Below are 25805 nucleotides of genomic sequence, written 5' to 3' on the forward strand. Positions count from 1 at the left end.
GAACACATGTCTTTGGTCAGGAAACTTAACCATCTTTGATTAACGAGCTAGTCAAGTATAGGCATACTAGGGACACTCAGTTTTGTCTATGTATTCACACATGTACTAAGTTTCCGGTTAATACTATTCTAGCATGAATAATAAACATTTATCATGATATAAGCAAATATAAATAACATCTTTATTATTGCCTCTAGGGTATATTTCCTTCACATAGAACCCCCGATATGCTATATAAACCAAGGAGCCACGCTGGTAGTAGATAGACAACAATCTGTAGGTACTTTGTACTCTCGATACACTCCAATGCAATAAAAGCACAAAGCAAGACATAGGGTTTTATCTCATCGGAAGAGTCTGAACCTGGGAAAACTTTGTATCCTTATTACCATCGTCCCAAGACAGCTAGCAGGATACCCCACCGAGGGATCTACCGAATTTAGGTTCAACACCGTCCGGACAAACCGTACGACGCACAAAGCCAGTCGCACTGTGCGCGGACGAAACTGACGGCGTAGAGGACCTTCTTGCCCATGGAGGCTCCCAAGAGGTGGGTACTCTAGTATCCTTTATAAGAGCAATACGTATCAGAGATGCATTTGCCTCTCTATGTCGATGGAGGTTGCAAACGACCTTTGATGCAGATAATTCCAAAAGAAAAGGTCTTCCTTCAATGAGACAAAGAACTTTCATGTTGAACACTTATTTTACTCAAGGTCGTCTTGATGCCTAATATCCCCTCGATCCTATTTGGCGCCTGTTGCGCCGGTTAAAGGTGTTGGCACAAACCGGCGCACACACCTGTCCCCATTGGGCTCAGCCCATTAACTCTTTTTTCGCAAATGTATCACCGTGTGCAGTTCCCATTCAACCTGGGTGGCGCACGCGGTTCCTTTTTCCGGCTTGCGAACCTAACTGGTTTGGGAATCTTCTGACTATTTTTTTTGTTTTCTTCATGGTTTTATTTTAACTCCTTTTCTTTTCTTTTCTTTTTTCACTTTTCTTTTCTTTTTCACTTTTCATTTTTTTAAAGCATGAACTTTTTTCTCAAATCGTGAACGTTTTTTATTTTCTTGTGAATTTGTTTGTCCTTAAATTTATGAACTTCTCGAAATTTGTGAACTTTTTGTCCCTCAAAATCATGAACATCATTTCAAATCCATGAAACACGTGATTTTTTTTACATGCATGAACTTTTTTTGAACTCATGAACTTTTTCAAGTTCGTAAACATTTTTCAAATGCATGAACATTTTGAATCCTGAGAATTTTTTTGAACACATGAAGTCCATGAACTTTTTTCATACCCATGAACTTTTTTTGAACTCGTGAACCTTTTCTAGTTCTTGAACATTTTTCAAATCCACAAGCTTTTTTTGAACCGTGAAGTTTTTTGAGTTCAAGAACTCAAATCCATGAACTTTTTTGAATCACACAAAGTGAAATCTTTTCTTAAATATGTGAACTTCTTTTTCCAATTTCCATGAACTTTTTTTAATTTCGTGAACTTTTTCCTTGAATTCGTGAATATTTTTTCAAATTGATGATTTTTTTCAAATGCACAATTTTTGAAAATTCATGGACCTTTTGAAATTACAATTTTTTCAAAAAAATCATGAACTTTTTTAAGAATATCTGAAGATTTTTTAACCCCTGTTTTTTTTCTAGTTCACGAAGTCTAAAAGTCAATGGTCAATGCCCACGTTAGTGGTCAACTCTCGCTGTCAACTTTCAGTGCATCTAGGAGGCAAAGGGAGCGATCGAAGTGTGTAGCGCGAGAGCGAGGATAGCGAAGCGTGTGAGCCCTACGGCCCGCGGCCCGCTAAGCTGGCGCGTGAGCGGCACATCCCCTGATAAGTCAATTTACACCTTTATGAGGACATTCTGTTAGAAGAGAGAGAGGGATTGGTGGAATAGTTGTTGTTATTGTTTGAGCTTCATGGACATATATATAGGAATACAAAATCGTCTTGGAGTACAAGGCAAGGTAGAATAAATCCCACGCTATCCTATGTTTTCATAATAACAATGATACTCAACATCCCCCGCAGTCACAACGGGAGCGACGCAAACAGTGAGACTGGAGAAGAATCCGAAGGGAAGCCGAGGGACACCCCCCCCCCCCCCAGTCGTAACGGTCGATGCATCGCGGGGTCGTGGCTGGAGTGGAAACCGACGAGGTTGCTCAAGCAAGGCGGTAACCCTTTGTGCCGTTTGTCGAGGTAGCTGAGAGCGTAGGTGGTATAGTCGTAGTCGAGATAGCCGTGCGAAGAACGCCGTGGTCGGTGTCGAGTCGGGGGTCGCCGGTGTCGAGATAGTCGCCGTGGAGACACGGAAGAAGAGCAGCGGCGGCGGCGGCCTAAGGAGGCGGCGGCGGCTAGAGAAGGAGCACGACGGCGGTGCTCGAAGTAGGCGATAATGACCCCGACGGTGTGACGAAGATCGGCGCGGACGGTGACGTTCCCGTGCCAAGGGAGGCGACGCGGCGCATATCGCGTGAAAGTCAACACGCGTGGACGGCGGTGGACCACGGGCCGCAATGCTACGGCCCAAAGGGGCGACGCAGCGGCGGCGGGCAGGTCGGGGCGACGGCAGGGAAGACCTCAGGGCGGTTACAGGGATCGCGTGCCACGCTCGCTACGGCCCGACGGGGCGACGCAGCGATAGCGCGAGGGTCGGTGCAGCCTCGAAGACGGCCTGAAGCGAACGACCTCGGTGCAGCGATTGACCGCGGGCCGCGGCACTACGGCACGAAGAGCGACGCAATGGTAGCGCACAGATCGATGTATCCACATGAAGAACCACGGAATGGCGGCAGGGACCGCATGCCACGCTCGCTACGGTCTGATGGGACGACGTAGCGGCAGCGCGAGAGTCCGTGCAGCCATAAGAATGACCTGGAGCGACGGTCTCGGGATGGCGATGGACAGCGGGCCGCGACACTACAACCCGAAAAGGCGACGCAGCGGCAACATGTTGATCGATGCGGCCGTCGTAAAAATCATCAGACAACGACGCTGCGGTCCGAAGGACAACGCAACTGCCTTCCGTTGCTCGATCGGCGATGGAGAGATGTGCATACTTGAGGACAATCTTCACATATGATCTTGCCGAGAAGCGCGTGTGGTTGAACAGACCGAAGACGCGACTAGCATCACAGGAAAAGGCGGACGGAGCGACAAGGGACGCACTCGGGCGGCCGGACTGAAACACGCGTTGTGCAAAACACGTGCAGGCATGCAAGCACACCAGCATGAGATGCATGCACGCGTGGCTCAAGCGGCCGGCTATACCAGCTCAACGCCTGCGTGGGGCGCCGTGAGTGGCCTCGGGCGATGCTGCCAACACTACGGTTTAGCGCAGGACAGTATGCGACCGCCGTGCCAGCGCACCTGGAAGATCCGAGGCGTTCTGTTGCAACCGATCTCGTCGGAGTCGAGGAAGACGTCGATGAAGTAAACGCACTTTATAAATGATGAACGATGATGAGCGACGCAAACCGATTTTAAATCAGAAAACCAAAAAAATACATCAATCAAGACGACCGACGTGAGAGAGAAAATTCGGATCAAGGATCGAGAAAAAGACTATAGGGCAGCCGGTCAACACGCCCGGCGGACAAACCCTAGGTACGGGCGGCGCGGCCCCCGCCGGCGGTCATGGAGGCCAACCATCCCGGAGGCGGCGCCCGGGTGCGGAAGCGGCGGCGGCTAGGATTTATGATCGATTAGGTTGATATTATGTTAAAAAGGGATAGAGTGATTGGTGAAACAGTTGTTGTTATTGCTTAAACCGCATGGGCATATATAGGAATATAAGACAAAGTGAAATAAATCCTACATTATCCTATATTCCTATAATAACACTGATACTCAACGCATTCTGCATCCGTTTATATGCAGAGTTGGTAATGCATCAAGTTGATAAAGTGTATCCATAATAGTCGGGAAATGTTTAAAACCAGTCGAATGATTTTTTGCTTCATCGGCCATGTCAACCATCGTCTGAGTCTGGTCATAATGGGGAGGAACTTAAAAGTAACATCACACACTCCAATACAACTTTGCTTATGTGACACATATTTAATAAAGAAAGAGGTGCTTGTGGTAACTACTAGTAGATAAGTTACCGGAACATCACACACTCCAAAAAACAATAAGTCTATAACCTAATAAATACATCGTTGCATGACACTACATAGATGTTCCTACCCACTATGGAGGTAGTAAGAGCATGGCTAATAGAAGAGCCTGCTGCTGGCTGTATATGGGTGCCACATCATCCAAAGGCTTGATAAAAGACTACTAGTATAATAGGCTGGCTGTAGGCTGGCTATTAGATGGACTATAATATTCAATGTTTGCATGTAAAGAAGGTTAAACAGGCTCACATGATTGGCAGGAAAGACGGAGCTCTTGCGTTTAGCACTCACGCCGGCTGCATGCTGGTTGTATTGCATCGAAGATTGAGCTGCAGTCGGGTGATACACGGAGCGCCGGCTCTTTTCTCTCTCTTCGTTTCTCACTCCTCCAGCAAGGATTTTTGCTGACATGTAAAACCTTATAGCCAGCTGACTAGATTTATTATACTTGCTCTAACATGGTTTAAGAAAGTGTGTAAGTTACTAGTTTATGTTCTTGCCTATTGTGACCAGACTGATCGCATGCGATCGTCTGGCGTCTAGCACACGCGGAGCGCCTCTCTGTCTAGCACGCGAAGTAGCCTATCCACCTATTGAGTCTAGTGGTCCCGTTGGTTCCTTTTTTACATTTACAATCACAAGCTAAACCCCGAGGCACGGATTCTTACAGCTGAATCGGGAGATGGTGTCTTGGTTTCATCACGAGTTAATACAAGGCTTTCTGAAAGGGTGTGCCAACCTGGAAACTAAATAATTATCATGCTGTATGAAGCCGTGTAACTGTCAAAATACATCACACGTATTGCTTTCGCCACATGTGATGCTACAAATAATATACGTTCAAAAGAAATGTCTAAAGATGAAGCACGTAGCAAGCACCAAACAAGGATTCCAACACCATCTTCTTGATGTTGATCGTGGATGTTTGTTGGATTTGGTACAAGCAAGCTGATGGAGTCATGGTTGCTTGGATATAGCAATGTTTGAAGTAGGGTATTTGATGCCTTGGTAAGTATCCCAACCAAGTATCATCGGAGCAGGTGGGTTGACATTGTAGCATTGGCGAAGCAGTCGTCCCACCGTCGCAACACTGCCACGACCGGGAAGCATACCATCGCAGTATTGTCAAAGCAACCGGGCCTCCATCGCAGCATCACCGTGGTCGTCAAAGCATGTCGTCGCAACATCACTGCGACTGTTTGAAGCATGCCACCGCCATTGTTGGTCGTAACATCGCCCCGACTGTTGAAGCACGACGTCGCAATATCATCAAAGCAGTCTTGTTTCTATCGTAACGTCGTCGCTCCTGTCGAAGCACCCGTTGTGGCCGTGGAAGCACGCCGTCACAACATCATTGAAGTAGCCAGGTTGCCGTCGCAGCATCTCCGCAACTGCCAAAGCACACCGCGACCATCAAAGCATGTCGTCGTAACATCAACGAAGCAGATGGGATGTTGTCGCAGCATATAACATCCCAAATTTTTCAATTTGAAATGTTATGCATTAGATCATCTCTGCATATCATATTTTATTGTATTTTGGCTTGATCCTATAAATTCTGCGCAACTCAAGAACCCACGGAGAGAGTTAAGAATTTCGTTATTTTCATATTTGAGTTTACTCGAATTTCGAAAAAGATGATTGTTAGATTTTAATTATTTTCTCTTCGAATATTTCTTTTATAAAAATAAAAGAGAGAGGATAAAATGACTTCCTCAAAATAACGAAATATTAGATATTTAATATTAAAATCAAATAAGAATTTTATTCGGAGTTTTATCGCTATTTTATTTGAATTAAGAAAAATATGCATTTTTCAAAATTGCACTAGAGTCCCAAATAAATGTTCACCTTGTCCAGTAGAATTTTAGAGGACGAAAAAAATTTATTTCAGGATTTTTGAAGTCCGTTTAGTATTTTTTTCTTCGTTTTTATGCGCGGATTGTTTTTTAAAAGAGGCCGAACCAACTTGGGCCGCCGTGGGCGACCCGGACTCCGCCTCGCCCCAGGCTTTATAAGCCCGCGACCCCGCCAGCCCCAGCCCACCCAGCCACCGCCGAACCCTAGCGGCGCCACGAGCCCCGCGCCACCGCCGCCGCCGCCGAACGCCGCCGCCGCCGGAGTTGACCGCCGCCGCCGTTTTTTCTCTTCGATTTATTTCGGTAAACCCTAGATCTAGATCCGTTTTTTTATTTTTCGGTTTATTTTTTTAGATCGGTTTTCCGTCGGTTTATTTATTTAGCGAACGCCCGTTCGTTCGTTCGTTTTAACGAACGATTTTCACCGTTTAGCCGTAGACAGCGAACGTTCGTTCGTTAGCCTGTTTGTCAGTTTTTCTTTTTCTCGGATTTTTTCGCGATTATTTTAGATCGCGATTTCTGATCCGATTTTCGTTTTAGTTTATCTTTTCGCTCGTTTGTCGGAATCAGGCGATTCAAGCGTTTAGAGTTTCGTCTCGAAGCCCTCTTTCTGTTTAATCAACTTAAACAAGTTTTTGCTACTGTAAAATTTGATTTTAGTCCAGATTAGTAATCGAAGCTTGTTTTTTCGCAGTTTGAGTTTTGTTGCTTCGTTCGATTTGATTCTTTTTGCAAACCGGAGTTTTTAAATTGAACTTTCTGGTTAGATCTTTTATTTCAATTTTACCCGTGCATCTTTATTTGATTGCTTATTGTATACTTGTTTATTTGCGATAGAGTACCCGGAGTGCGAAGCGTGCTACTACGAGTCTCTAAGTTTCACGGATCATCAGCAAGGCAAGTAACACTTTGATCATACCTCTTTACTACCCAATTTTATTGCATTAGATCAATCCTCAAACATTTACATGATTAGGATCTGATTAATATGTGGGTTATGGGAAGTAGATGAGGTAGTACCTATTGTCCTGTTTATTACCAAACCTTTAGGAGCTACTTCTACGTTGCTTATATTGCTATGCTATGCTCGTAGACGTGGTTTGGGTTTGAGTGTATTTATGACAGATGTGAGTATTGTTAATTAATGGTTAACTTAAGGTGGCAACTTTAATACACATCTGGGGGGATTGAGGCACCTGGGGAACCCAGTGTTGCCTGTATTTTTGGAAATCCCGGGGTACCGTGTGATTCTCCTATGGACTGCCACCCAGGCTCAAAGGGATCATAAGATTATTCATGCTAGAAACTTTCGTGTGCAGCCACATGCCATTATGGGCTCTGGCATAGTTGAGTAAGTTGTGAGAAACCTTTCCATGATGGGCTAGCAGATGTAGGGGATTGTAGGTGTACAGGCCTATCTATCGGTTAAGGGAACCTCTTCGAAAAGACTGTGTCTCAGTCATCCGTTTCTCAAACATTATGTAGTGCGAGAAATCCAACGGAGGAGATCGAGTCTTGTGGGGAAAAGTGCACAAACATCTGCAGAGTGTACAAACTAATCATGGTTAGCCGTGTCCCCGGTTATGGACATCTTGAGTATCTAGTTCTTGGATTATCATGTGGATCTCATCACTCTTAATACAATTTGATTGGGTTTAATGATGATGCTTAATTGGGATTGAGTTGGGTGAACCTTCTCAATGTTTAACAACCACCATGATAGTTAAATAAAATTTATTCCTTTGTTGTAGGAAAAAATTGGCTCTCCGCAAAACATATCAACCATACAGCCTCCACCAGCCATATATGCATGTAATGATAGCATTATTCTGTTCATTACTCTCTTATGTTACATTGCCAGCATATTCCATGTGCTGACCCGTTTCGGGATGCAACGTATCATGTTGCAGACTTTTCAGACGACGAGTAAGGAGCCATAGGTCGTTGTCTTTCCCTCAGTGATGCCGTTGGAGTTGATGGACTCACTTTAACTTGCAAGCCTTCCGCTGTTATCGTATTAGATGGCCTTAAGCCATATTTATTGTAATAAGTTCTCTTTTGAGACATTCGATATAATAAGTGTGTGATTGCTACTCTATTATAAATCCTCAAGTATTGTGCGTGTCAGCATTACCGATCCAGGGATGACACTGATGCATAGAGATCAGACTATCTGAGGTCTGGTCGCTACAAGATGGTATCAGAGCACACGGTGACTGTAGGACACGACCACTAAGCTAAAACCCTAGATCACTACTCTCTTCTCATTTCTGACTCCTCTCCATTTTCTACTCTTTAGGATGGCGGACGCAAGGAACAAGTTTGCACAACCGGATGAAGACACACCTTTTGGACGCCACTTGAAGGAAGTCACTAGGTACCTCAACATCGGAATACCAAGCTTCACCGGGACTTATAACGCCACTTTACCAGAAGAGGAGCGCTGGATGATTCAAGTTCAAGTTCCAGGAAGAACATTTACGCTAGTCACTGAGCCCATAGAATTTTTCTTTGATGCACCAACCTGGAGTCTAGGAAAGAGTATAGCAGCCCACATCACCATGGGACGCATTGGAGAAGTTTACCACAAGGATCTCAAGGATAATATCTACCATATTTGTGGGCGCCGAGATGAGCAATTGGAGATGATCAGCATCAGGAAGGATAGATCAATTGCCGCTTTCATCCAGAAGTTAAACCAGCACATACGCCGCTAGGAGAATCAGATGTGCGCAGGCATGATAGATCTGAAGAAGGCAATGACAAGGATCACCGAGCTTGAAGAAGAACTCAAGGCAACTCGCGAAGATTATGAGGAGGAAATCGTCGTACTAGTGGAGAAGAATGACGACCTGACAAGGAAGCTAGGAGTCTTCATGGGAGACCCCGCGCCAGGAGAAGAAGATGACGATTCCACTTGCCCGGAGAACTACATCATCATCGATGACACCGACTCGAACCCCGACGATAGGGATGATGACTTTGTTGATGAAACTGGAGCGGATATTATGGAGTCTTCTACCGATCAATTTTTCTAGTCGACCACCAAAACAGTAGTAGTATTCCACCATGTATATAGTATAGTCCGAGCACTTTTGTAACGATAGTTCTAGACCGATTGTATGCCCTTGCTTGATTGATTGAGTGATATGATTGTGCTTGTCTCATGTGCATATGGGTAGTGTTTCCCCCTAGACCCCACTCTACTCTGTTTTCTCATCTTTTCTAAACCCATCAGATGCCTCCGAGACGCGACAATGGATTTGCTTTCCCACCGGAGCTCACTCAGTTGATCCAGCAGCAGAATGCATTGATGCAGAGACTAGTCCAGAATCAGAATCAGGGGAACAACAAAAACAACAACAACCCACCACCACCACCTGTTGATCACTTAGACCGTTTTCTAAGACTGAATCCGCCGGTGTTCTCCAGTAGCACCGAGCCGATAGTTGCAGATGATTGGCTCCGCAAGATTGGAAGAGAGTTGACCACTGCAGGATGCACAGATGCGGAAAGAGTGCGTTTTTCCTCACATCAGCTTGATGGACCCGCAGCAGCATGGTGGGAGAATTACACTGTCACCTATCCCATCAACACTGTTACGTGTGACCAGTTTCAGCAGGCTTTTCGCACAGCCCATGTATCAGCAGGAGCTATGGCCATGAAGAAGCGTGAGTTCCGCAACTTACGCCAAGGAGGACGCACCGTTTGCCAGTATGTGGATGACTTTAGCAAGCTAGCACGTTATGCCCCAGATGACGTTGCTACGGATGCAGCTAAATAGGAGAAGTTTCTGGAAGGACTGAATGATGAGCTGAGCATACAGTTGATGGTAGCAACCTTTAATAACTACCAACAGTTGGTAGATAGAGCTCTCATGATTGAAGGGAAGCAGCAGCAGATTGACAACCGCAAGAGGAAGTATGGACAAGGGAAGTATAATTCTGGAGCTCGGCAGAGACCCCGTTTTACCCCAAACTCGGGAGGACCCTTTCAGCATAACCATGGAGGTCACAATCACACTGGAGGAAGTTCGCACAACCATAGTGGCCCCAAGAATGGGAATCGTAATGGAGGAAGCAACGACCAGAACCGTTCCAACCCAGTAAAACCCGCTAAGAAAGATCTAAGCCAAGTTACTTGCTACAAGTGCCAGAAGACTGGACATTATGCCAATGAATGTCCTGAAGCTAAGAATGGAAATGGCAATGGAAGTTCTAGGAATAAGCCCAACCCTTTCAACAGGGGACAAGTGAACCACGTTAACGTGGAGGAGGTTGAAGCCCAACGAGATGCAGTAATAGGTAAGTTTTTTATTAAGTCATTTACTGCAGTCGTTCTTTTTGATGCCGATGCATCGCATTCATACATATCAAGGGGATTTGTGGATAAGTATAAGCTGCCCACCAAAGTTCTTAGCACACCTATGTTAGTGAGCTCGCCAGGAGCAGAGTATATGGCAAGCCAAGGATGTTTTCAGATGCCATTGACCATAGGTAGGCATGTTTTCCCCTCAGATCTGATAATTTTGGAGTCGCAAGGTTTGGATGTGATTCTGGGTATGACTTGGCTATCGATGTATGGAGGAAACATTGATTGCGCCAGTAAGTCGATTTTTCTCACCACCCCAGAAGGAAGAAGGATCAAGTATGTATCCCGGCATGAGCCGATTAGGACTCAAGTAAATTCCTTATCAGGAGTTGTATAGGAGGAAGTACCAGTGGTGAGGGATTTCCCGGATGTATTTCCAGAAGAGTTGCCAGGCATTGCCACCGGATAGAGACATCGAATTTTTTATTGAGCTTTTGCCACGCACAGGGCCAATATCTGAGAGACCGTACAGGATGCCCGCACGGGATTTAGAGGAAATTAAGAAGCAGATTAAGGAGTTACTGGATAAAGGATATATTCGCCCAAGCTCGTCACCTTGGAGATCACCAGTACTTCTAGTGGAGAAGAAGGATGGATCGTTGAGGATGGTTGTTGATTATCGAGGACTGAATGAGGTGACGATTAAGAACAAGTACCCACTGCCAATGATCAATGATTTGTTTGATCAGCTGCAAGGAGCTAATGTGTTTTCCAAGATCGATCTGCGATCAGGATACCACCAACTGAAGATTCGAGAGCAGGATATACCTAAGACAGCTTTTACCACGAGGTGCGGGCTATATGAGTATACCGTTATGTCATTTGGCATGACTAACGCACCTGCCTATTTTATGAACATGATGAACAAGGTGTTTATGGAGTTTTTGGATAAGTTCATTGTGGTGTTCATCGATGATATTCTGGTCTACTCAAAGAATGAAGAGGAGCATAAAGAGCATTTGCGTTTAGTACTTGGGAAGCTCAGAGAACATCAGCTATACGCCAAGTTCAGCAAGTGTGAGTTTTGGTTGAAGGAAGTTGGATTCCTTGGACATGTTATATTTGGAGAAGGAATAGCGGTAGACCCCACCAAAGTTGTCACTGTGACAAATTGGGAGGCACCCACGTCAGTTGGAGAGATCCGGAGTTTTCTTGGACTCGCAGGATACTACCGGAGGTTCATTGAGAATTTCTCGAAGATTGCAAAGCCTATGACGGAGTTGTTAAAGAAGGACATCAAGTTTAGATGGACTGAGGAATGTGAGGCCAGTTTTCAGGAGTTGAAGAAACGCTTGGTTACATCACCAGTGTTGATTCTGCCAGATCAACGCAAGGATTATGAAGTGTATTGGGACGCTTCTCGTCGAGGACTTGGAGCCGTACTTACGCAGGAGGGAAGAGTTGTTTCATATGCCTCACGACAGTTTAAACCCCACGAGTTAAATTATGCTACGCATGATTTGGAGTTAGTAATCGTAGTGCATGCGTTGAAGACTTGGAAACATTTTCTCATCGGAAACCATTATGAGGTATACACGGATCACAAGAGTTTAAAGTATATCTTCACGCAGAAGGAGTTAAATCTCAGGCAGAGGAGATGGTTGGAACTCATTAAGGATTATGATATGAAGTTGCATTATCATCCTGGAAAGGCTAACGTAGTAGCCGATGCGTTGAGCCGCAAGAGTCATGTCAATACACTCATAACCGGAGAGTTACCCAAGGAGTTGGCAGAGGATCTCCGCGAGCTATGTTTGGAGATAGTTCCGAGAGGTTATGTAGCAGCATTGGAGATTCAGTCTACTTTGATGGATAAGATCAGAGCAACTCAGAAGACGGACAAGGAGATTGCCAAGATAAAGGAAAGGATGAGCAAAGGAAAGGCTAAAGGATTTCGTGAGGATGAGCATGATACCTTATGGTTCGAGGACCGCGTATATGTGCCAAATGATGAGGAGATCAGGAAGCTGATTTTGCAGGAGACCCATGATTCTCTATATTTGATTCACCCAGGAAATACTAAAATGTACCTGGATTTGAAGAATAGTTTCTGGTGGACCGGAATGAAGAAGGATATTGCGGAATATATAGCAGTTTGTGATGTATGTCAGAGAGTGAAGGCAGAGCATCAGAAACCAGCAAGATTACTACAACCATTGCCGATACCCGAATGGAAGTGGGACAAGTTAGGTATGAATTTTATCATGGGATTGCCCAGGACTCGTTCAGGCTATGACTCGATATGGGTTGTAGTCGATTGTTTGCCGAAAGTAGCTCATTTCATCCCAGTGAAGACCACTTACACCAGTGCTAAGTTGGCAATGATATATATGACCAGGATCGTATGTTTGCATCGAGTTCCGAGGACCATTGTATCAGATAGAGAAACCCAGTTTACCTCAAAGTTTTGGAATCCATTGCATGAAACTTTGGGAACCAGGCTAGAGTTCAGTACAACTTTTCACCCGCAGACAGATGGACAGACTAGGAGAGTCAATCAGATTTTGGAGGACATGTTGAGAGCTTGTGTGCTAGATTATGGATCTAGTTGGGACGACAATTTGCCCTACGCAGAATTCTCTTACAACAACAGCTATCAAGCCAGTTTGAAGATGGCCCCTTTCGAAGCATTGTACGGGAGGAGGTGTAGGACACCGTTGTTATGGGATGAAGTTGGAGACCGACAGTTGTTTGGAACAGATTTGATTAAAGGGTCTGAAGAGAAGGTTAAGCTGATTCGCGATAGACTTAAAGTAGCCCAGTCCAGACAAAAGAGCTATGCGGATTCTAAACGCAAAGAGATAGTTTACGAAGTTGGAGACAGAGTGTATCTTCGTGTATCACCACTTTGAGGAGTGAAGCACTTTGGAGTTAAGGGAAAGTTAGCACCACGTTTTGTGGGACCATACAGAGTTTTGAAACATATGGGAGAAGTTGCTTACAAGTTGGAATTGCCCGAAGGATTGTCAGAAGTTCACGATGTGTTCCATGTTTCTCAGTTGAAAAAGTGGCACACAGAGATGGCTGATATCCCTCTGAGAGATACAGTGCCACTGGAAGCGATTCAATTGGATAGCGACTTGACTTAGGAGGAGAAACCAGTCAAGATTCTTGATTTTGCCAGCCGATTCACACGCAGCAAGGTTATCGAGTTTTGTAAGGTTCAGTGGAGCCACCATACTGAGGATGAAGCCACCTGGGAACGAGAGGAAGACCTATGGAAGGATCACCCTCACTTATTTTCTAGCCAACACGAATCTCGAGGGCGAGATTCATCTTAAAGGGGGTAGATTTGTAGCATCCTAATTCTTTTAAGTTGGAATGTTATGCATTAGATCATCTTTGCATATCATATTTTATTGCATTTTGGCTTGATCCTAGAAATTCTGCACAACTCAAGGACCCACGAAGAGAGTTGGAAATTTCGTTATTTTCATATTTGAGTTTACTCGAATTTTGAAAAAGAGGATCGTTTGATTTTAATTATTTTCTCTTTGAATATTTCTTTTATAAAAATAAAAGAGAGAGGATAAAATGACTTCCTCAAAATAAAGAAATATTGGAGATTTAATATTAAAATCAAATAAGAATTTTATTCGGAGTTTTATCGCTATTTTATTTGAATTAGGAAAAATATGTGTTTTCCAAAATTGCATTAGAGTCCCAAATAAATGTTCACCTTGTCCGATAGATTTTTAGAGGACGGAAAAAATTTATTTCAAGATTTTTGGAGTCCGTTTGGTATTTCTTTTCTTCGTTTTTCTGCACGGATTTATTTTAAGAAAAAGAGGTTGAACCGACTTGGGCCGCTGTGGGCGACCCGGACTCCGCCTCGCCCCAGGCTTTATAAGCCCGCGACCCCGCCAGCCCCAGCCGCCGCCGAACCCTAGCCACGCCTCGAGCCCCGCGCCGCCGCCAGAGTTGACCGCCGCCGTCGTTTTTTTCTCTTCGGTTTATTTCAGTAAACCCTAGATCCAGATCCTTTTTTATAAAAAAAATCCGGTTTATTTTTTAGACCGGTTTTTCGTCGGTTTATTTATTTAGCGAATGCCCGTTCGTTCGTTCATTTTAACGAACGATTTTCACCATTTAGCCACAGACAGTGAACATTCGTTCATTAGCCTGTTCGTCAGTTTTTTCTTTTTCTCGGATTTTTTCATGATTATTTTCAATCATGATTTCTGATCCGATTTTCATTTTAGTTTATCTTTTCGTTCGTTTGTCGGAATCAGGCGATTCAAGCGTCTAGAGTTTCGTCCTGAAGCCCTCTTTCTGTTTAATCAACTTAAACAAGTTTTTGCTACTGTAAAATTTGACTTTAGTCCAAATTAGTAATCGAAGCTTATTTATTTCTCAGTTTGAGTTTTGTTGATTCGTTCGATTTGATTCTTTTTGCAAACCGGAGTTCTTAAATTGAACTTTCTGGTTAGATCTTCTTATTTGAGTTTTACCCGTGCATCTTTGTTTGATTGCTTATTGTATACTTGTTTGTTTGTGATAGAGTACCCAGAGTGTGAAGCGTGCTAGTACGAGTCTCTAGGTTTCACGGATCATCAGCAAGGCAAGTAACACTTTGATCATACCTCTTTACTATCCAGTTTTATTGCATTAGATCAATCCTCAAACAATTGCATGATTAGGATCTGATTATTATGTGGGTTATGGGAAGTAGATGAGGTAGTGCCTATTGTCCTGTTTATTACCAAACCTTTAGGAGCTACTTCTACGTTGCTTATATTGCTATGCTATGCTCGTAGACGTGGTTTGGGTTTGAGTGTATTCATGACAGATGTGAGTATTGTTAATTAATGGTTAACTTAAGGTGGAAAATTTAATACACATCTGGGTGGATTGAGGCACCTAGGGAACCTAATGTTGCCTGTATTTTTGGAAATACTGGGGTACCGTGTGATTCTCCTATGAACTGCCACCCGGGTTCAAAGGGATCATAAGATTATTCATGCTAGAAACTTCCGTGTGCAGTCACATGCCATTATGGGCTCTGGCATAGTTGAGTAAGTTGTGGGAAATCTTTCCATGATGGGCTAGCAGATGTAGGGGATTGTAGGTGTACATGCCTATCTATCGGTTAAGGGGACCTCTTCGGAAAGACTGTGTCTCGGTCATCCGTTTCTCCAACATTATGTAGTGCGAGAAATCCAACGGAGGAGATCGAGTCTTGTGGAGAAAAGTGCACAAACCTCTGTAGAGTGTACAAACTAATCATGGTTAGCCGTGTCCCCGGTTATGGACATCTTGAGTATCTAGTTCTTGGATTATCATGTGGATCTCATCACTCTTAATATAATTTGATTGGGTTTAATGATGATGCTTAATTTGGATTGAGTTGGGTGAACTTTCTCAATGTTTAACAACCATCATGATAGTTAAATAAAATTTATTTCTTTGTTGTAGGGAAAAATTGGCTTTCCGCAAAACATATTAACCATACAGCCTCCACCAGCCATATATGCATGTAATGATAGCATTATTCTGTTCATTACTCTCTTGTGTTACATTGCCAGCATATTCCATGTGCTGACCCGTTTCGGGCTGCAACGTGTCATGTTGCAGACTTTCCAGACGACGAGTAAGGAGCCATAGGTCGTTGTCTTTCACTCAGTGATGCCGTTGGAGTTGATGGACTCACTTTATCTTCCAAGCCTTCCGTTGTTATCGTATTAGATGGCCTTAGTCATATTTATTGTAATAAATTATCTTTTGAGACATTTGATGTAATAAGTATGTGATTGCTACTCTATTATAAATCCTCAAGTACTGTGCGTGTCAGCATTACCGATCCAGGGATGACACTGATGCACAGAGATTAGACTGTTTGAGGTATGGTCACTACACAGCATCGCCGCGGCCGCTGAAGCACACCGCCGTTGTGCGAAGCACGCTGCGTACCATCGTTGCAGCCGTCGAAGCATATGTCGTCGCAACATCGTTGAAGCGGCCAGGCCTCCGTCACAAGACGCTATCGCAACATCATTGAAGTAGCCAGGTTGCTGTCGTAGCACCCCACAACCATCAAAGCACACTGCGGCCATCAAAGCATGTCATCGCAACATCACCGAAGCAGGCGAGCTGCCATCCCAGCATCGACACGGCCACTGAAGCACACCATCGAAGTGCGAAGCACGTCGTCATGCCATTGCCACGACCATCGAAGCATGTCGTCGCAACATCACTTAAGCAACTGGCCTTCGTCGTAACACACCTTGAAGCAGTTGGGCCGCCGTCGCTCTGATATGATGCAGCTCGTGTCTATAGATGTTGGTAGCCGCAGTATAATCGTATATACCAATTTTTATTGCAAATAGCTAGTTGGGTTACGTGAGATTACTGCAACCGTATTGAAGGACCTACCTGGTTTCGTGGAGATACTCAAGTCGAAATCACTAATTAAAGAGTACTCGTTGCAAAGAACACTTCACTTTTCCCGGTCGTGACAAGTGGCGCACATGCAGCGCGCCACTTGTCGTAACCTGGAAGTTTTCCATTTTTTCGTAGATCCGTTTATTCAAAACGTTTTATTTCTTAAATCGTGCGTCCAAATCTCGAACCGTTTTCATCGTTGGATTCCTCGCGTCGAGATCTTTAAAACTAGATCTCATGTTGATAGGTTTTGACGAACTTTTCTTTATGAAAAACCAGACGAAAAAAATCAGGAAAAAAACGAACCGGGAGCACGGTTTTTTTCCCTTTCCGAAAGAGGCACGCCCGTGCCTCTCGCAAAATCACAACCGTGCCCTCATGGAAGCAAAACTGTGACTCTCGTGTAAGGAACAAAAAAACAAAAAAACGCGTTTTTTCGTTTCCGAGAGGCACGGCCGTGACTCGCGAAAGCACAACCATGCCTCTCGCGAAAGCAAAACCGTGACTCTCGCGAAAGAAAAAAAACAGAAAACGCGTATTTTTTTCCCTTTCCGAGAGGCACGGCCGTGACTTTCGCGTAAGCACAACCGTGCCTCTCGCGGAAGCAAAACCGTGACTCTCACGAATGAAAAAAAAACAGAAAACGCGTTTTGTTTTTCCCTTTCCGAGATGCACGGCCGTGACTCTCGCGAAAGCACAACCGTGCCTCTCGCGAAAGCAAAACCGTGACTCTCGCGAAAAAAAACGCGTTTTTTTTGTTTCCGAGAGGCACGGCCGTGACTCTCGCTAAAACACAACCGTGCCTCCCGCGGAAGAAAAACCGTGACTTTCACAAAAGGGGAAAAAAAGAAAACGCGTTTTTTCGATAAAAAAAATTCAATTTTTTTTATCGAAAAGCTAAGAAAGACAGGGGGAAACCAGAACGTCGAAAAAAACCATTTGAAAACCTAAAACGCGTGCGGAAAAATAAAAAAACAAAATCCGAAGGAAGCGTTCAGAGCGCGACACGTGGCGAATGGCTGAGAGCGCGCCAAGTGACGCTGATCGTTGCGAAGCTTTCGAAGGAGCTCTCGTTAACTAGTTGCTCCCTACTCAAGTTGTTGCATAACAATTTCCGGTCATCTAAAAAATAAATATATTAAACCACGTGATGTGTGTTGTCCACATAGTGCCCCCCCGGCTCAGCACGCACGTGAAGAGAAAAGTCTGAGCGAGGCTGACTTACTCGGATCGTACGGCTAAAGACGTGTGCTGGTGGACTGATCGGGTGGCTAGTGAACCGGATGATTTCTCACGCATATCAATAGGAGGATTCCTAGCATCCGCCTTAATGGTCATGCAAAATTATTTTGAATAATAGCTGGCGCCTTTAGCGCCAACTTTTTTAGGGGGGCTTTAGCGCCAACTAGGACTCATATTTCCGGCGAATCCTTGGTGCTTATGCGTTCGCAAACGCGCACTGCTTGTTGGGCTCGGGCCATCTTGCCCTTTCTTTCTAAAGAAATGAGAAAAGAAGGCTTGCGAAGCTTTCGAAGGAGCTCTCGTTAACTAATTGCTCCCTACTCAAGTTGTTGCACAACAATTTCCTGTCATCTAAAAAATAAATATATTAAACCACGTGATGTGTGTTGTCCACATAGTGTCCCCCGGCTTAGGACGCACGTGAAGAGAAAAGTCTGAGCGAGGCTGACTTACTCGGATCATACGGCTAAAGACGTGTGCTGGTGGACTGATCGGGTGGCTAGTGAACTGGATGATTTCTCACGCATATCAATCGGAGGATTCCTAGCATCCGCCTTAATGGTCATGCAAAATTATTTTGAATAATAGCTGGCGCCTTTAGCGCCAACTTTTTTTAGGGGGCCTTTAGCGCCAACTAGGACTCATATTTCTGGCGAATCCTTGGTGCTTATGTGTTCGCAAACGGGCGCTGCTTCTTGGGCTCGGGCCATCTTGCCCTTTCTTTTCTAAAAAAATGAGAAAAGAAGGCAGCTTTGTCCAGGATTCGAACCTTAAACAGCTCCGCAGAGCAAGGCAGCTACCAGTCGGATAACAAGCCGCAACTGACAATTTATTTCGATCTTCTTATTTTATTCTATAGATGGCGATGCACGCGTTTTTTTTCTTCTTATTCTTATTTTTTCTATGTTTCTCTTTTGTTTCCTTTTTATTTTGCAAATGCGCAAACTTTTGTTAATTTTTGTATTAAGAATCGATGAACTCCTTTTCAAATTTGTGAACTTTTTTGAGAATTGAACAACTTTTTTAAGAATGGATGAACTTTTTTCAATTTTAATGAACTTTTTTTAAAATTGTAGAAATCAGTTCAAAGTTGATGAACTTTTTAAAAACACTGTATGATCTTTTTTTCAAATTTGATGAACTTTTATTCAAACCAATGAACTTTTTTGCCAAATTTGATGAACTTTTTTTAAAATTCATGAACTTTTTTTTATCAAAATCAGTGAACTTTTTTTCAAAACCCAGTGAACTATTTTTGGATTCGTGATTTTTTAATTCAAAATTGATCAACTTTTTTTGTAACCCTGTAAACTATTTTAAAATTTAAGATATTTTAATGCAAAATTGATGAAAGTTTTTCAAATCAATTAACTTTTTCAAACTTTCTTTAAGTTGATGGCCTTTTTTAAAACTCATGAACTTTTTACGGTTTTATGCTTTTTTCAAAATCATGAACTTTTTCTACTATCGCAAACTTTTTCAAATTGGTATGAAAATTTTCAGTTATTTATTTATTTTTGAATTCATTGTTTTTAGAATTCTTTTTCAAATTTATATTTTTCCTTTATTCAATTTATAGTGGGTATAATACTACTAGTATATGCTAATATATGCTAATGTTTGCACTAGTGGTTCTCGTGCTGTGTGGTTGACATTGGCGGGTAGAGTTCGAATCTCAGTGCAGCCGATTTAATCTGGATTTTTTTTCATCCTGTTGGATTTTTCAACAGATTGCTGGGCCGGCCCGCTATGCTGGGCCGGCCCGCTACGCTGCGCCTGCGAGCACCAGCAACGCTAACGGGCGCTGAAAGCGCTGTGTAGGAGCTCCCTATATTTCCCACCGTGTCAGCATATTTTTCCGGATAAATCGGGCTGGTCCCTATTAAACTGGGCTAATTGCTGGCCCCTCTCTGCTCTGGCCTAGTTATATTGGACTAACTGCTTGCTCCTCTCGGATCTAGCCCAATTATTCTGGGTAAGATGACCCGGCTAGACTGGGTTGTTTTTATTTGACAATATTGCACTGTTTTGTCTCCTCAGGTTGTATACAACCTTGGCTGAAGACGACTTAAATATCGAAGTTGTTTGTTTCGAGGACACTAATAACTTTATGCAGACTACTTTTTCATTAAAGATCATTTTAATTCTGTTTTCTGCCATGCTAAAATGCGATGTCAAAACTCGCCAGAGGTTCATACTCACCCTCTCTCGTCCCAGCATAAAGAGCACGGTTTTTTTTTTTTTGCGGGTATAAAGAGCACGGTTTGATGAGTGGGACTCCGTCCTTTTAAAACTCTTGATCAAAAAATCTCCAACAGACCAAGGCGGAGCATCACAACGGAACCAGATTTTTGTAAAATCCAGTTATGATATTTTAGAAGTTTTCTTTTCTAGAGGAACCCACGCATACAATTATGAAGGTTCCACCTCAAACGTTTTGCCCGGGAGCAGGTCAGATTTGGATGGCTTTCAATTTGTTGCTGAATTCATCTCTCTATCTAAAGCATAGAAATCATGTGATTTATCATCCTTTTTTCTTGAAAAACGGAGTGCTCCCTCTCCATGCGATTTATCATTTAAACTCTGAATAATGATGGCTGATCTCACATACCCCTCTTTTTCCATTGTTTGCCCAGCTTTCGTGCATCCCTGATGATGCTATACTAGGAAAAAAAATCTAGTCTGCACAGGCACCAGATCACTGGTATTGCTGACAATCTATCCGAATCTAGCGAGTTTGCTCCAGCTTCTATCTGCCAGATCTTTGGAGAAACCAATAACGAGTAGCCGTTTTGCAGACCGAGCTCAATGGTGGCCAATTTTTTTTAAAAAAATCAAAATTTGAACATCCCAGATTAAAAATATATATATATATACTTCCTTCGTAAAAAAAATTAAAAAAGGAGGATGACCCCCGGCCTCTGCATCTGGGAGATGCATACGGCCACTTTATTGAGTCTCAAGGACCTTACAAAGTATTATAACAATGTACCTGAATCCACCATCTTGCCAACATATGCCACTATTTCTATCCAAAATGATGAAGGGTGCTAGTTGGGCCACTATCCAAACCACTCATCTAAGCCTAACATCAAAAGCCGGAAGCCGAAACTTATTCAGGAGCCCCAGCCGAGCCACATACCGGGTCTGAGGCACAATCTGGTCAGACGCACTCGTGTGTCGTCGCCGCCACCTTCCACTGGTCCGTCTTCAAATCATATTGAGGCTTCTACCTTATCTGGTCACTCTGCCATCGACGTCATCATGACGCCGGACAGCAACCTTCTCCTGTGCGAGTCCGTCTCCGTGCATCGGACGCCGAGCCTCCACAGCGCCATGCCGCCGAAATCCGCCACCATCAATGTGTGAGATGAAGCACCGCTCCACCACCCCCCCAGCCAGCACTTACTCCAAAACGATGCTCCGGGGAGGGAAAGTGATAAAACGCCATCATTGTCTGATCCGGAAGACCCAGATCTAGGGTTTCCCCCGGAGCATCCCGAGCCAGATGACGCAGACTGCAACGACGATGCCTCGATAAGGGAACGACATCTAAGACGCCGCCATCGTCCGCCATGACCGTAGTCGGCGCGATTTTCATCGGCAGTTGCTCCACCAGACGTGCACCGCCGACGTCGCTGGTCCCTTCAACCAGAGCAAACTCCAAAACAATGCCCTAAAGAGGGATTACGACGCAAAAGCGCCGCCATCGTTCGATCCCAAGGAGATCTAGGGTTTCCCCTGGAGTTGCCCGCACTGTCAAGGACCAGACAAGGGTAGAATCCCGCAGATCTGCCCAGCTGCCAACGAGTCGCATCCACCACCGTGCCGACGGCAGACCAGCGATCAAGGCCCACGCATGAGCATAGATCCGGCCTCGCCGTCGCGAATCGATCTGGTCATGCCGCCGCCGCCGTCCTTGGCGGCCACGACGCACCAGATCGCGAGACCTCCTGCCGCAGGGCCACCACCCGCCGTGGCGACCGGCCCGCCCACCACGCTCCAGCCCGGGGGCGCTGTCCCGCGCCAGCCCCACCCGAGCAAGAGGACCCGAGACCCCGCCGCCGCCGGCGACGAGGGAGGAGAAGGAGGAGTGGGGGAGGTCCGGCCGATGGGATCTGGGGCCTCCCGGTCGCCCACGCGGGGGCCGGCTCGGGAGGGGAAGAACTATTTAATTGACAAAAGCCACTCCCTCCGTAAATTAATATAAGAGCGTTTAGAATACTAAAGTAGTGATCTAAACGCTCCTATATTAGTTTACAGAGAAAGTACATGTATACAAGGATGTAATGTGTATGCATGTATACAAGGATGTAATGTGTATGCGTGTAAAATTTCATGATGAAATACCTTGACTTGCGAACTGCACAAAGAAAAGAAAATCATGAGCTTTGAGAATGAACTTGCATTGCGAATTGCACAAAGAAATCGAAACCATGAACTTTGAGAATGAACCGTCCATATGTTGGAAAACCACAATTTTTTGTTTATGTAGCTCTCCTTTTAACGCATTTCATCATGAAGATTTACATACGTGCACATAATGTCTCCGATACATGCATATTTCTTTCAAAAATATTTGAGACATACTACCTCTGTCCCATAATGTAAGACGTTTTTGCAGATCACTTTGAACTCCAAAAACGTCTTATATTATGGGACAGAGGGAGTATAAAAGTATGAATTCTGGATTTTTCAAAATACGACCTCCATGGACCTCGGTCTTCATTTGGCATTTTCGAGCTCAATGTCGGTGTCTCATCAAATTGCCCCAACTTACACCACGCAAACATTGCCATGGCTGCCAAGAGGTAACCAAAGAAGAGAGAAAAAGAAAAGGAGCTCATAATCGCCAAAACTGCCTTATGACCAAAACTACAGGGCATGCAGCTACCAATTCATCAATTCCACCCAATATCTCAACTGCTGACACATAACTTACAAAAACCAGCAAACTAATGACCGCGGTGGTGGCGATGGCGATGATGAACGATCACTAAACTACATTATTGACCCATCTTCCTGGCACAGCACAGGGTGCATTGGTCAGGCATCAGGGGAGACGGAGGTCATGTCAGCACGACCACCTCATCGATGAAGATGTCATCGTCGTCAAACTGCGAAGTCGAACTAGCTGAGCTGGGAGAGGAGACTGCAGGATTGTTCTCATCTTCCTCTTCATTCAGGACTGCTTGGTTTCTGCAGTTGCCACCACAAAATGCATTCTCACCGCTGCAAAATCAACAAACTTGTTCAATGGTGCTAAGTAGATAAATGATGTGATGCCCATTTCATTTTTAACTTGGTTCGGTTAAAGAAAGAACAGCAACAATCCTAATGTATGTAGTACCAATTATCTATAAATGTACCAATCCATCATTCCATCTGAAGAGCAATTATGTATGAATGTACTGTATGTACCAACAATCCTAATTTCCATTCTATCCATCATTCCATCTGAAGAGCAATTATCTATCAACATATACCAATCCTAATGTATGTAGGTGATGCAAATTCCTTGAAGAACTGAATGAAGATGGTCACTGCATCTCAACATATATCACAATCATCGCCTATTCGGATCAATAGTACCACTAAAGATGACTGGGTAAATGCATCCACATACCGGTAAATGGAAGATTCGTTGCCATTCAGGTTCTTCTTGCAAGACGAGCAGAAGCGCGTGGAGTCCTCGGCGGCGTCGGCGTCGGGGGAGCCCTTGACCAGCCAGTACAACTCAGTTCCTTCCTTGTCCACATCGATCTCCTTGCTCTCCCAGTCAGGCATGAGAACAGGGCAGGGCTCCAAGATGCAATCCCCAAAAATGCGGGTGGTCTTCGGATTGGAGCCGTGAGCTATGATGCAGGTGTAGTCCTCGGACTGCTCGACCTCCATTGCCGACACGGACCCGATGTACCGGCGTGGTCCGCCAATCGACACCGGCAGCGACCCGGAAGCAGGGAACTTGACACGGTCGACGGAGTGGTTACTAAAGCCGAGCTGAGCACCACTGGACACGACGACCTCTGGACCAGACTTCACATCCCCGTAGAACCTAGTGCACGGAACCGACATGCCCCCGGAGCCGGCGGTGGCCGCGGCAGCCTCCACCTCCCGGAGCTCCGGCTGCGCATGCCCGCAGTCTTTCGGCATGTCTTTGGGCAGGGAGGTGTAGGATTTGGCGAGGCATTGCAGCTTCGTCGGGCGCATCTGGAACCCGAGCAGGCGGTTCTTGGCGTCGGCGGCGGGCTCGGCGAGGGTGTCGACGAGGCCGCCCAGACCGACGCGCTGAGAGTCCCAGCTCCTGGGTGACCTTGGCGACCCGAGCAGCGAACCGCCGAGCGCGGGGAAGGTCCTGTGTTCGAGCGGCGACTTGGGGCTCCGCGCGGTGGAGTCGCAGTCCGGCGTCCCGCGCTTGGCCGCCGCGAGCCCCACGAGCAGCCGCGGCACGGCGAAGAAGGCCGGGCCGCGGGGCCTCCCCGCTGCGGCGCCGTCGAGCGCATCCCCCGCCGCGGCCTGGTCGGATACCACCCTCCTCAGCATCATCCTCCCTCCCTCTCCGCCCCGGCGCTCTGAAAACGAAACCGAGAGATCAGAAAGGCTCAGACTGCAAGGGATCGGCGCGGCCGAGACTAAAAAGCAATCACGCATCAAAAAACGCCAAATTCCAGCACTGGCTAGGATCCAAGAACCACTGGGGAGTCGTCAAGAACAACGCGCGTGGGCGCAACAGGACAATCGGAGCACGACTGACGGCAACGGGGGGCAGATAGGCCTCGTCCGGATGAGGAGGAATCTCGGGCGACTCGCGGCCAAAACAAGAGAGGAGCACGACCCACGCGCGCATCGATCTCATCCCGTACCCACCTGATTAACTGAAACCCCTCCTCGTTTCTCCCTCCTCGATCGCTCTCGCTCAGCGACCGCGATGGCGAGGAAAGAGGGGGAGCAATGCTAGGACCCGACGAGGCGAGCCCCTCCCTCTCAAACGGAGCCTGCGAGGCCGCGGCGCTGCACTGGGTCACTCCATCCTCCTCGACCACTACCACTAGAGCAGCAGGCTAGCGGCAGCGCTTCTCTCTCTTGCGTCCTAGGGGCGTCGCTTTGGCGTGCAGTGCATCGAAAACAGAGCGGGAGCAGGAGCAGGGGCAGGGGCAGGCCGGCGCAGTGATGGGCTTGCTTCTGAAATACTCTTCCCCTCTCATTCATGGATGCCAGACAGAGGCAGCCGCTAGGCGTGTAGCCACGTCGTATCAATGCGACGGCCGGCCGGCCGGTGCTGGTGGAGTGGTGGTACATGCAAAATCTGTACTGCATGTAGTAGTACACTCTTGTGCTTGCCCGGCCCGGGAACAGACGTGGCAGCGCGCATGGCTCGGTCCAATGCGTGCAGACTCTTTTTCCACAATTTTTTTTAGCATTTCTCGTTTTCTACGATCCGACGTGACATCCTTGTTACCGTGCTAGCTTGGACGTGACATCCCATTTACCATCCTAGGCCTACTGGACATCCACACCATTTTTAAAACCACACAAATAGAAAATACGCAGCATTAGATTGTCATGGCACGTTGGATCCTAAAAGAAATCTACTCTCGTCGTTCCAAAATGTAGTCCGCCCATATTTTTCAAGACCTAAGTTTGATCAAAAATTTAACCAACAAAACCGACTACGACGGAAGAAAAATGAATTTGTATTTCGATAAAAATTCAGTGGTATAATTTTTGCTTTCGCCACAGTTGGTCTAGTTAGCTAAATTTATGGTCAAACTTAGATCTCGAAAAGCGCGGGCACATTACATTGTGGGATGG

At 45.5% G+C, this 25805-nt stretch overlaps 1 protein-coding gene and 1 pseudogene across 1 annotated transcript; one reads left to right on the top strand and one right to left on the bottom strand.

The window, feature by feature from the left end:
- Positions 1–8299: 8299 nt before the first annotated feature.
- On the top strand, positions 8300–9037 carry LOC147990385 (uncharacterized; annotated as a pseudogene).
- Positions 9038–22820: 13783 nt separating this feature from the next.
- On the bottom strand, positions 22821–24844 carry LOC125551699 (FCS-Like Zinc finger 10). Its single transcript, XM_048714993.2, has 2 exons — positions 23620–24844; positions 22821–23225 (listed from the first exon to the last, which is right to left on the bottom strand). The coding sequence occupies exons 1-2, from the start codon at positions 24642–24644 to the stop codon at positions 23063–23065; spliced, it is 1188 nt and encodes a 395-aa protein (XP_048570950.1). The 5' UTR covers positions 24645–24844; the 3' UTR covers positions 22821–23062.
- Between the last annotated feature and the right edge of the window lie 961 nt (positions 24845–25805).

Source organism: Triticum urartu, chromosome 1A (assembly GCF_056163025.1).
Source record: "Triticum urartu cultivar PI428250 chromosome 1A, HENAU_Tu73, whole genome shotgun sequence".
Classification (NCBI taxonomy): domain Eukaryota; kingdom Viridiplantae; phylum Streptophyta; class Magnoliopsida; order Poales; family Poaceae; genus Triticum; species Triticum urartu.